Here is a 13,345-nt window from a genome sequence, read left to right as displayed (position 1 = left end):
TTCCTTCTTTATTCATGTTTGAATGGATTTTAGAGTGCAAATTTAAACATACAGTAGATTATATTAGATGACCTTTAATTGGACAATTTGTATTTAGGAAATTATTTTCTTAGCTGGACACAGTGAAACATGCCTGTAATCCCAGTGGCTCGGGAGGCTTGAGGCAGGAGGACTGTGAATTGAAAGCCAGCCTCAGTAATTTAGCAAGGCCCTAAGCAACTAAGTGAGACCCTGTCTCGAAATAAAAAGGACTGGGGATGTGGCTCAGTGGTTAAACACCCCTGTGTTCAATACTCAGTATCCAAAAAAAAAAAAAATTTTTTTTCTTGCCAGGAACAGTAACACACACCTTTAATCCCAGCTACTCAGGAGGCTGAGGCTGACCTCAAACTTGGGATACTCCTGCCTCAGCTTCCACAGTTGCTGGAATTATAGGTGTGTGCCACTATACCCAGTATGTCTTGTTTTTTAAGTGCTAAGTGAAGGCCCTTTGGTCTAACTACTGAGTATAATAGTTGCAATCAGAATAACAACATTTTTCTCTCTGTTCTCTCTTGTGTTGTAGAGTCGACAATTAGAATCAGAAACTGGGACCACAGAGGAGCACAGTCTAAATAAAGAGGCTAGGAAATGGGCCACACGCGTGGCACGTGAGCACAAAAACATTGTTCATCAACAACGGGTAAGTGTAGTAGAATCCTGGCCACATTCAGCTTAAGCCAAGTGTCAGACCCATTTAAGGAGCTAAATTTTATTAATGTGAAAAGCACCCATATATGTTTTTTCTATTCTTTCTCAAACTCAACAATATAGTCTTATCTATCTATTTATCTTAAAAATTCTGTAAACCTTGTAGCAGCAACACATTAATTCACCTGTTTGCCATAAAATTGCCTAAGAAAGACTAGTGATGGTGTCTTACAGTTTGTTGGGCAGGGGAAGAGGCATACATATGATAAATTAAAGTAGACTTTCATCTCTCAAGACAAGTTTTTTTGAAGACACAGTTGTAAATTCCATGAAAATATATTTTCAAGACTAAACTCCAAGTGCAAAGAAATTATTTTAAATATAGTAGGTTTTTTTTTTAGTTTGATTTTCAGTATCTATATCCTCTTTCTTTGCCTTCACGTCCAACTTCTTAAAAGAATTGTCTACACTTACATATCCTGACCTCCCTCCTACTTTTCAGCTCATTATGTTTAAGCTTTGCCTTGCTTTCCTTCTGATCATTCCTTTCCTTCTAAATTTATCATAATCACTAGTGATGTCTGTTGCAAGATCCAAAGTGGACACTTGATCTCTCGTTTTTCTTTTTCTTTTTTTTTTAAATTTATTTATTTATTTTTTATTGGTTGTTCAAAACATTGCAAAGCTCTTGACATATCATATTTCATACATTAGATTCAAGTGGGTTATGAATTCCCTCTCGTTTTTCTTAACGAGTCAAGTTTCATCATAACTAACAACACCCTTCTTCTTAAAACACTCTTCAGCCCTCTGTAACTCAGCATTGTTCCAGTTTTCCCTCTTCCTCTTCAGCCTGTCTAGATTCTTTCATGGGTTGCTCTTTCTCTATCCAATGGTTAAATATTTAAATTCCTTAGATTCCTGAACTAGGCTGTCTTTTTTTTTTTAACTCTTTACTCTCCCTACTGTCCATCTCATACACTGCTATTTTTTCACTTTCAACCTAATCATAAACTAATATTTTCAACATTGGGCCTTGCTTGCTGCTGTATCCCATGTATTTTTTTGCCTACTTTGACATCTTATTTCACTTGTCTCACAGGATACAGTGTTTTGGGTTTTTTGGGTTTGTTGTTGTTGTTGTTTGTTTTTTGTGGGTTTTTCTTGTTGTTGTTGTTTTGGTTTTGGTTTTTTGATTATTAAACTGGGAATTGGACCCAAGAGTGCTTTACCACTGAATTGCATTCCCAAACCTTATTTTATTTTATTTATTTATTTATTTGGTACCTGGGATTGAACCCAGGAGCACTTAATCACTGAGCCACATCCCCACCCCTTTTTTTTTATATTTTATTTAGAGACGGGGTCTTGCTCAGTTGCTGAGGCCAATGTTCAACTCACCATCCTCCTTATCTTAGCCTCCTGAGCCACTGGGATTACAGGTGTGTGCCACCACACCCAGCTTTGTGTCTTATTTTGAAATAGGTTCTTACTGTGTTGCTGACAGTCTTGTTAAGTTGCTGAGACTGGCCTCAAACTTGGATCTTCCTGCCTTAGCCTCCTGAGTCACAGGTTTACAGTCATCTGCCACCATACCCAGCTTAAAAAAAAATTTAAAAAGCATTTTTTTTTAATAATGTCTCTCAGTATTCTGGGTATTGGTAGTCTCAACTTGGCAGTTATCACTTTATAATAATCAGATAATGGCCAGTGCTGGTGTCATCTCATGTGAAATAACTGGTTCTTTTTTTTTTTTTTTTTTTTTTTAAGAGAAAGAGAGAGAGAATTTTTAATATTTATTTTCTTTTTAGTTTTCGGCGGACACAACATCTTTATTTGTACGTGGTGCTGAGGATCAAACTCAGCGTCGTGCGCATGCCAGGCAAGCGTGCTACCGCTTGAGCCCCATCCCCAGCCCCCAAAATAACTGGTTCTTAGGCTGGGGAGATCTAAACAGTTGGGAACTAGAATGCTAGGGCTTCTTACACACTTCTGTCTCTGTGTAGTCTCTCCACGTGATCTCTCCAACATGGTGGCTTCAGGTTGGCTATATTGCTTACATGGTAGCATACAGCCCCAAAGATATAAGTTCCAAGAGTGAGAAGATAAAACCTGTGTATTCTTCTGACCTAGCCTCAGAAACATCATTGGGATTGCTGAATCATATTTTATTGAGACAATCACAAAGGCCTGTCCATAGTTCAAGGAGATAGGACATACACTCTACTTCTTGGTGGAGAAGTAACAAAGTTGGAAAAACATGCAGAATGAGAAATGTAATAACAACTTTTTGAAAAACATAGTCTGCCACAGTATACCTTATGGTTAAAAGTTATGGTTAAAACTTCACATACCTCCGACATGCAAAATACACTCACTTCTTATCCCCCAAAGCCTGTTTTTTTTTGTTTCTTTTTTTGTTTTGTTTTGTTTTTTTTTGCTAAAATCTGTCCACAATTAATAAAAATTATAAACCAAGAGCTAAAGCTCAGTAAACCTGAGGCAGGTAAAACACAAAGAAAATCATACCACAGTGCATCATAGTCAGCTTTAAAATACAAAAAATGTTTAAGAGTTGTCAGGCGTGGTTATATACACGTATAATCCCAACTACTCAGGAGGCTGGGGAGGAGGCAATCACAAGTTCAAGACCTGCCTGGACAACTTATTGAGACCATTAAATAAAAAAAAAGGTTGGGGATGTAGCTCTGTAGTAGTAGTAGTCCCCAGGTTCCATCCTAGTATGAGATATTGGGATGGGGGGGTGGTAATTGATTGTCTATGATGAAAAATCAAAAATGTTTCCTTCAAGATCAAGAACAAGATAAGAATGTTCACTCTCACCATGTTTACTCAACATAGGAGTTCTAGAGCAGTTATAGCAAAGTTGCCAGAGCAGTTATAGCAAAGTTGCAGGATGCAAAATAAAAACACAAAAATCAGTTGCATTTCTAAATACTAACAATGAGTACTGCAAAAAGGAAATTAATACATCTCCAGTACCACAGCAACAACAAAAAAAGGAAATTAAGAAAGCAATTTCATTTCTAGTAACACCAAAAAGAAAATATCAAGAAGGTAAAAGACTTGTACACTGGGAACTACAAAAACATTGAGATAGTGCAGTACTGGCATAAGGACACATATATAGACTTTAACTACATATGAAATCTGTTTTTATTTATTTTGGAGGGATGGGTACTAGGGATTGAATTCAGGGGCACTCTGCCACTGAGCCACATCCTCAGCCCTGTTTTGTATTTTATTTAGAGGCAGGGTCTCAACTGAGTTGCTTAGCACCTCACTTTTGCGGAGGCTGATTTTGAACTTGAGATCCTCCTGCCTCAGCCTCCCAAGCTGCTAGAATTATAGGTTTGCGCCACTACGCCCAGTATATGAAGACTATTTTTAAAATACCAGTTTTCTCCATATATTCAATGTAATACAGGTTAAATACCCAGCATTTTTTTTTAATTAACAAGCTAATTCTCAAAGATATGTGAAAATGCAAATCATCTAAGATAGCCAAAACAATTTTGAAAAAGAAGGATTAGATTGGAGGGCTTTCTCCACCTGGTTTCAAGACATAAAACTATACTAATCAAGATGTTTCAGCATTGGTATGAGGATATACTTACAGATGAATGGAATAAAATGAAGAGTCTAGAAGTAGGCCCACACATATATGGTCTATTGATTTTAGACAAAGGTATAACAAACTTGTAAAAATTATAAATATATATATATATATATATATATATATATATATATATATATATATAATAACATGCCTTGCACATGTGAGATACTGGGTTTGATCCTTAGCACCACATAAAAATAAATAAAATAAAGGTACTGTGTCCATCTACAACTAAAAAGAAGAAGACAAGATTGAGTTCCCTGTCTCCTTCCCAGCTATTAGCTGGAGGCTGTCTTTAGCCCCAGAAGCTACTCTTCCTGGTCCTTGCACTTGTGCTTCCACATCTCAGAATCAGCAATGGCACACTGAATCCTTCTGCTTAGAATCTCTAATTTCCTTTCTACCCATCTCTTATCTTACTCTAGCCAGAGAAAATTCTTTGCTTGAAAGATATCACATGATTATATTGGACTTACTTAGGTAATCAAGGATGATCTCATTATTTTAAGGTTCCTAACTCTAATACTTCTGCAAATTACATCATACATACCTACAGTTTCAGACACCAGGGTATTTACATCTTCAAAGCCATGCTGCTTATTACAGTGATAAAACAAGAAAACAACATCTATCATCACCACTACTTTTCAGTGTCATATAGGATTAGTCAATGTGTTAATTAAAGAAAACCAGTTAAGAGATTTAAATATTAGGAAAAGGCACATCCATCATTATTTATTAATAATATGTGTACCCAAAATACCAAGACCCAATTGTCAATGATGGTTTAGTAAAGTGAACAAATACAAGAATATATTTTTAGAAATCATTAATTTTCTGAGGTTAGGAATCTGGCTCAGTGGTAGAGCATTTGCCTAGCATGAGTGAGGCCTGGGTTCAGTCTTCAAAACTGAAGGGAAAAAGGAGAACTTTAGTTTTCTCATTAATCAGAAATAATAAATTGCAAATACAGTGGGAAAAAAGTTATTCATCACAGCAGTAAAATACTGATAAGATAAAGGAGTATAAAATTTTAATGAAACTTAGAAAATATATTTGGAGAAGCTTGACATTCTGGCTCTAAAGTTTACCTGGAATTCTTTTTATAAACACACGAGAATGAGACTTACCACATACTAAATCATAAAATAGTGACCACAGAAATTAACTGTGGTCTAATGCAAAAAAATAGCAAATCTATTAAAGAACATATGATAATTTAGAATAATGGTCTTATCAAGATACCATTTTTGGCATACACAATTGCTAAATCCATTTACTAAAGGATTCACTAACTCTTTTCCCCAAAGATTTGAAATGTCAATCAAGATGCCATTTTTCAGGTAGGAGGGAAATATAATGATGAACAGTATATTAAAAGCTGCCAAGAAATTATTGTTACGTCTGATAATGGTATTATGGTTGTATAAAACAATTCACATTTAGAGACATTTATTATAACATGTAGGAATAAAATGACTTAATATCGATTTTTTTCCTTCAAATGCTGTAGCAAAGAACAAAAAGGATAAGTAAAGCAAATTTTAACATTTTTTTGAATCTCAGTGATTAATATATGGGATTTATCGTAATAGATGCTCTAAAACTTTCGAGTATATTTGAATTTTTTTATAATGGAAAACATGTTAGCCTGGGGGTATGACTGAGTGATAGAACATGTATGTGCTTAGCATGCATGAAGCCCTGGGTTCAATTCCAAGCACTACCAAAAAAAAAAAAGTTAATGGCATTTCAAATCTTTGGGGAAAAGAGTTAGTAAATCCTTTAGTAAATGGATTTAGCAATTGTGTATGTTTAGGGGAAAATACACCATTAGATTTCTTTCTTCCACTATATACAAAATAAATTTTAGAAAACTAAAGAGCTAAGCGCTAAACATATGACTATTAAAAAACTAGAAGAACCTAGAATATTTATATATATTTAGTTATCAGTGGGCCTTTATTTTATTCATTTATATGTGGTGCTGAGAATTGAACTCAGTCCCTCACACATGCTAGGCAAACCCTGTACCACTGAGTCACAACCTCAGCCCCATATTTTTGGTATATTACAGATACCTTTTTTTTGGGTGGGGGGGGTACCAGGGGTTGAACTCAGGGGTACTCAACTACTGAGCCACATTCCTAGCCCCACGCCTTTTTTAAATTTTATTTAGAGACAGGGTCTCACTGAGTTGCTTAGCTCCTTGCCATTGCTGAGGCTGGCTTTGAACTTGCAATCTGCCTGCCTCAGCCTCCAGAGCTGCTGGGACTACAGGCATTCGTCACTGCGCTCAGCCATATACCTTTTTAAACAAAACAAAACTCAGGAGCTATAAAGGGAAAGACTGATAAAATGTGACCAATGTGATTTGCCAGTATTTTACTAAGAATTTTTGCATCTATGTTCATCAGGGATATTGGCCTGAAGTTTTCTTTCCTTGGTGTATTTTGTCTGGTCATAGGTTGAGTTTAGAAGGGTTCCCTTCTTTTCTATTTCATAGAATAGTTTGAAGTAGATTGGTGTTCTTCTTTGAAGGAAGGTCTGGTAGAACTCAGCTGAGAATCCTTCAAGTCCTGGGCTTTTCTTTGTTGGTAGGCTTTTCATGGCATCTTCAGTTTCATCGCTTGAAATTTACCTGTTTAAATTTTCTATGTCTTCCTGATTCAATTTAGGTAGGTCATATTTCTCTAGAATATTGTTGATGTCTTCAAGATTTTCTGTTTAACTGGAGTATAAGTTTTTAAAAATAGTTTCTGATCATCCTCTGTATTTCAGTGGTGTCTGTGGTGATATATCCTTTTTCATCATGAATTTTAGAAATTTGAGTTTTTTTCTCTTTTTCTCTTGGTTAGCATGGCTAAAGTTTTCTCAATTTGATTTTTTTTTTTTTGGAAGAACCAACTCAACAGTGAAATCATTTTTTAAAAAATACATTGGCATAATTTTAAAGATTGGCAAAATTCAGTGTGGGTAAGATACAAGGAAGAGTAGGTACAACTTTGTGTAGATAATCTGGTAATGTCTATAAAAATTAAAATGTGCATTTTCTGCTTTTATGTTTTTTATCTTAAATATTCCTATATGTGTTCAAAAAGTCATTGACTTTTGTACAAAAAGTCATTGTACAAAGGGTTCTTTGTACAGAGCCACATATAATGTTGAGAAATTTGAAAATTCAAAAGGCAAATAGAGTAAGAGTAAATGAAACATGGTATAGTTAAATTCTTGGATCTATAGATTAATTAAAGAGAATGAGGTCAGTCTATTTATACAGACATGAAAAGCTTTCTTAGAAACATTGAGAAGACAGTAAACAAAATTTTCTGTTTGTTTTTATATGTATAGAAATGCTCAAAAGTGGTTTGGAAAAATAAAAATTAATTGATGGTATGACAGTTATACCCCATAATGGATTATACAATGTAATAAAAGACTTTTGCCATTTTGCATTAATTGTTTTGTAACAGTATTTTATATTCATGTAAATTTTAAAAACTAAAGGTATGCATGTCAAAACTTGTACAATCTAAGTAAGATCTGTAGATTGAGCCAGTGTCAATTTTTATACTCTATTGCAGTAGCCCCTACTTATCTGCAGTTCACTATCCATGGTTTCAGTTACCTGAAGTCAACCACAGACCAGAAATGCTAAATGTAAAAGTTCAGAAATAAACATTTTAGATGTTTTAAATTGCACACCATTCTGAATAACATTAGGAAATCTCATTCTTTCCCACCCAAGATCCAAAACACTTTAACCATAATTTTTACACTATGTACCCTATCCACCTGTTACTTACTGAGTAGCCTGTTAGAGTATCAAATCCACTGTTATAATATCAGAGTGTTTTGCTTAACCTTTTATTTTACTTAATAACGACAGAATACAAGACTATTGATGCAAAGGAGGCACCATGACATAAAACAGATTAATTCTTCCACCGAGAAGCATTGTTGCATGGCTTATAGAAAAATACACAGTAATTTTAGAATTCAGTATTACCAGCATTTTTAGCATCCATTGAGGGTCTTGGAAAGTATCTCCTGAGGATAAAGGGAAACTACTAATGTAAAGTTATATAAATTTTTACCATTGGGGGAAGTTGGGTGAAAGGGAGTGTGTACTAGTTTTGCAACTTACAGAGTCTATAATCCACATTTTTTTAAATTAAATAAATAAATGAAACAAAATTAAAAGTTAAAGAAAGGATAATAATTTGTTAAAAGAGGAATCATGGTTTTAGTTACTAAAATCTTTCAAATAATCACTCAAGGAACAAAGATGAGAAGGAGGATTATTTTCTGTACCTGTTTTCTCTTTAGGTTCTAAATGAACTTGAATGCCATGGAGTTGCTGTATCAGAACAAAGCCGAGCAGAACTGGAACAGAAAATAGATGAAGCTAGAGAAAATATTCGTAAAGCAGAGGTAAGGGGGCAGCTAACTATGGCATTTTGCCCAACTCCAGTCAGTGTCACAGCTGTGATGTACACCTTTGAAGCTGAGTTCCTACACTTATTAAGTTGAAGGGGAATCACCATCTTCATTTGTGTCCACAGTAGTATTATTGAATGCCTGCTTTGTAGAAAGTATACATATAGCAGACTTTGAACCTGCTGTGAAGAGTTCATAATCATGAAAATTACATAACAAAAGAATTAAGTCACAATAAAGATATTAAAGTTTCACAAAGTAAAATGATAATCAAGTTAATGGTAGAGATATTTATGTTTATATATAAAATGATAATTTATATATTATAGAATATATAATAACATTTATATATAATTTATATGTATTATATAATTATACATAGTAATATATTTATATAAAATTATATATGTATATATTTAGAACCTAAAAAATCTCCCTTATATGGATGGTTTCTGAATCCAGGGGCATGAACTGGGTCTTCAGTAATAGAGATTTGGTTGAGAAGCGACAGGGCATTATAAAAGTAATTTTTTTTTTTTTTTTTGGAGTCATGAGATCTTTTGAAAGTTGTATAAAAACTATGAAACCCCTCCCATAAAAAAAGAAATGTACATGTTGTGTACAGCATCAGAGTTCATCAACCCCAGGCTAATACTCCTTGCCCTAGAGGAGGAGAGGTCAAAATGAGAGAACAAGAAAGTATTAGCAAAAGGGGGCAGGTACAGGGTGGAGTTTGGCAGTTGAAAGTGATTAGAATAACAGATTTTTGTAAGGAAATGTGATAGAAAGTAAGTAAACTATTGTGGTTAGGGCCAGTTCACAGAGGACACACATGTGTATTCATCTACTCTGCTACAGCATGGTGAAGAGGATATGGAGGTAGACATTAAAAAAAAAAAAAAAAGATCAAGACTTTACAACCCTCAAGAGATTATGTTCTTATTAGGAAAGCCTAAAGAATGCCAAAGATAACCAAGACTGTGAAGCACAAGTGCCAAAGAGTGGCCATACAAGTATGCTTCAGGAAGTGGAGGACACAGGGAGCACTGGGGGAGGGGTTGTCAGAGCAGAGGTAGGATTTAGGATGGTGTTAGCCAGTGAATAGTATTCAATTAGTCAGGGAAAAGGGAATAACATAGATCTGTGGCTTGCAACCTCAAGAAACAGAACTTGAACCAAAATATGAAGGTAAGAAGGAGGCAGGTTTCAGTTTGATGTTGGGAAATATTTTCTAAGAGTCAAATCTTCTGAGTGGCAGAATAAGTACATAATGCAACACTGTAAGGGCTCAGGATTCTGGGCAAGCATCTGTCAGGGACTTTGTACAAGGAATTCTGGCATTGGTGAAGGTAATGTAAACTAGTGATTTTCAAACACCCCTTTATTGCTCTAGAGGTTTTGAAAAAGTGCTTCAGTGGTTGTGGGGTAAGGGTGAGGCAACAGAGGCAAACACAGGGTATATGAGCGTGTTTTTGACAGAGCCCCATGGAAGTGATTTGAACCAGAATGGGTTTGCCATCTTCATGGTCTAAAGAAGCTCCGGTAACCTCTCCTCTGATTCATTCCTGACATAGTCTGACCCACAGCCTCCATAGTGAGAAGGGCAGGGTGTGCAGTGAGCAGCCATTTTCCTCTCTGAATTCAGAGTCACGGCTAAACCACTGCCCTCTGGTGCTGGCCAAGTACTGCTGGCAGGCTCTTGTCTGGTTTGGGAAACACTGGCTTGTGGTAGAAGAGATTATTCTGTTGTATTGTTTCTCTTCACTCTGGATGAAGCCAGTATTACCGCCTTAGTGGAACAGAAGTGATTACCTTAGGACAAGTCTCAGAAGTTTTCTGAAGGGGTTGTACTTATATTTTCCATTTCCAGACTCCATCCATGATATCACTATCTAGTACCTTAACTCCACTAGTGCCTCTAGTACCACATCTTTTATAGTAGTAGTACTAATAGCTGTCTGTCACAAAGAGTCTAAATAAAGGCCAGTTGACCTTTTATTTCCATGAGTATGAGTATGCTAAACTACACTGTTAGCTTAAAACTAAAAATATAAAGTGAGATTCCCACAACAGAATATCTCACCTCTCCTAATACATTTAAGTCTGCATTCTCAAAGATCATTTTCGTTCCAAAATATGGAATATGCTAAAATTATAATGTCAGATTATCTCAGTTTTGAGTGTCTGTAAAATGTAATTAATTCTATTATCTTAAAATGATCTCTCAGATTCCTCATATTAGAGAATAAAAAAAAAAAAAATCCCAGCTAAAATTAGCTGGCAAATAAGAGGGCATGTGTATTGGGGCAGTGCTTACAAGATTGTCATAATGAAATTTTTTGATAGACTAGAAAACGAGAGATTGACATTAATTGTTTCTGTACATACCCTCTTTCTTTTCTCTGCCTGTATATCTTTTGCATTGATTTTTCTGAATTACATAGTTACTCAATAGCTTTTTACCTAATTATGAAGTACCTGTTACAAGAGAGAGAAAGGTGGTTAAAATTGCATTATAGCTTTCATGTTTGGTTTTTAATTCCTGCTAACAAGAATGATACTGTCCCTTGTTGAGTAATCTGCTTTATCCAGTCTTTCCTATATTATGTCTCCATTCAGTGTTGCAAATTAGAATAAAAGTCATTTGTGGTCTTTTGTAATAGGTTAAAGAAACTTCCAACTAGAAGAAATTCAAAATATAAAAAATGCTTTTCCAAAGACTAGAGATCTTTAATTCTTGTATGGTTAATTTGGGGCAGATTTACTAACTGATTAATTCAACAACTGCATCAGCTATGTTCCAGATACTAATGAAAATACTATACTCACTGGGCATGGTGGCACACACCTGTAATCCCAGTGACTCAGGAAGCTGAAGCAAGAGGATCACAAGTTCAAAGCCAGCCTCAGCAACTTAATGAGGTCCTAAGCAACTTAGCGAAACCCTGTCTTAAAATTAAAAAATAAAATAAAATAAAAAGGGCTTAGGATGTGACTCAGTTAAGTTCTCTATGTTCAGTCCCAGATACCAAAAAACAAAACAACAACAAAAAATAATACCAATAGTGATGGACAAACTCTTGTTTTACTGTTATGATCTTTGGATTGTCACACAGGAGTATTTATACGAGCTATATCACGTCTTCAGCCTCTAATTCAGGAATTTGAAATAAGACAACTGTTTAATTGAAATGTTAATTTTTTTAATTTTATTTTTATTTTTTGATACCAGAGACCTGCCGCAGTCTGGCTGGGCACAATCAGGAGCCACTTGTCAAAAGAAACTAACTTTATTTTTAGAACCACACACGACAAACAAAATAGTCTCTCAGGAAAAACCCTCAGAGCCTCAACTGCCACCACCGGCTTTCCACAAGCCTCTCTCTCCCACACAAGCTTCTCTCCCTATCTGTTCCTCAGACGTAAATAGTTTTTCCTCAGATGTGAGCGGTTTTTCTTCCGTCTCACTCATCTCCAGGGACAGGCAACTTAAAACAAAAGTGAAACAAAATAACAAAAGAAGAATCTTAAAATGGCTACCCATCCTCTTGCCCTGCCCTCAGGGGCGAGCAGTTCACTTACCCTCAGTCGCTCCCCGTACGGGCCACCAAATGCCGCAGTCTGGCTGGGCACAATCAGGAGCCACTTGTCAAAAGAAACTAACTTTATTTTTAGAACCACACACGACAAACAAAATAGTCTCTCAGGAAAAACCCTCAGAGCCTCAACTGCCACCACCGGCTTTCCACAAGCCTCTCTCTCCCACCTCCCACAATCCTCCTGCTCTTGAGGCCGATTGGCTGGGTCACGTGGGCGGAGCCAAAAAAGTCCCCCAATGAGCAGCTCCGTGGTCTGAAAGGGCAGGGAAACAGTCCAATGAGCATCACCGCAGAGGAGCCAATCAGCTAGATGTTGCTGGGGCCGAGGAGCCAATCAGCTAGATGTTGCTGGGGCCGAGGAGCCAATCAGCTAGATGTTGCTGGGGCTGCTGTGAGCCAATCATCAGCCGGCAGCTGGAAGTTTGCTGGCAGCTGGAAGTTTGCTGGGGCCCCTCAGGCTGTGGCTCTCAACAGAGACCTAGTGGCACTTAACCACTAAGCCACATCCCCAGCCCTTTTTAATTTTTTATTTTGAAACAGATGGTTAGGGCCTCAGTTGCTGAGTCTGACCTTAAACTTGCTTCGATCCTCCTGCCTCGGCCTCCCAAGCCACTGGTATTATAGGCATGCACCACCATGCCCAGCTAATAATAATGTTCTTAATATGGTATTTAGGAATTCAAATTTTTTGAAATGCCTTTTGTCATATACACACACATTCATCATTTATGTTAATTTTTACATAACTGTTTAAAAAGTAATAGCTTAGAGTGTTACAACATATAATAATGTTAAATGTAATTCCCATGTTACTACAATGAAAATGGCTATAGAATACACAAAAAGAAATGAGAAGGGAACTAAAACATGACACTGAAAAATCAACTAAACACAAAAGACAATAATACAGGAGGAAGTAGAGACTAAAAAGCTATAAAGCATATATAAAACAAACAGTCCTTCCTTATCAGTAATT

General features: G+C 36.1%; 1 protein-coding gene across 5 annotated transcripts in view; it reads left to right on the top strand.

The window, feature by feature from the left end:
• Fchsd2 (FCH and double SH3 domains 2) overlaps window positions 1-13,345 on the top strand; it is a 237,498-nt gene that overhangs the window by 179,863 nt on the left and 44,290 nt on the right. For all 5 annotated transcript variants that reach the window (XM_046441893.2, XM_046441892.2, XM_046441894.2 and 2 more), the window contains 2 exons: window positions 566-682; window positions 8,660-8,764. In XM_046441893.2, the coding sequence (XP_046297849.1) occupies window positions 566-682; window positions 8,660-8,764 (222 nt within the window). The remainder of the gene's footprint in view (window positions 1-565; window positions 683-8,659; window positions 8,765-13,345) is intronic.

The sequence above is a fragment of the Marmota monax genome, unplaced genomic scaffold (genome assembly GCF_021218885.2).
Source record: "Marmota monax isolate L192 unplaced genomic scaffold, Marmota_monax_Labrador192_F-V1.1 WCK01_AAM20220418_F8-fsc00068, whole genome shotgun sequence".
NCBI lineage: Eukaryota > Metazoa > Chordata > Mammalia > Rodentia > Sciuridae > Marmota > Marmota monax.
The sequence above is the reverse complement of the archived record's forward strand: the minus strand, read 5'-3'. Positions and strand labels throughout refer to the sequence as shown.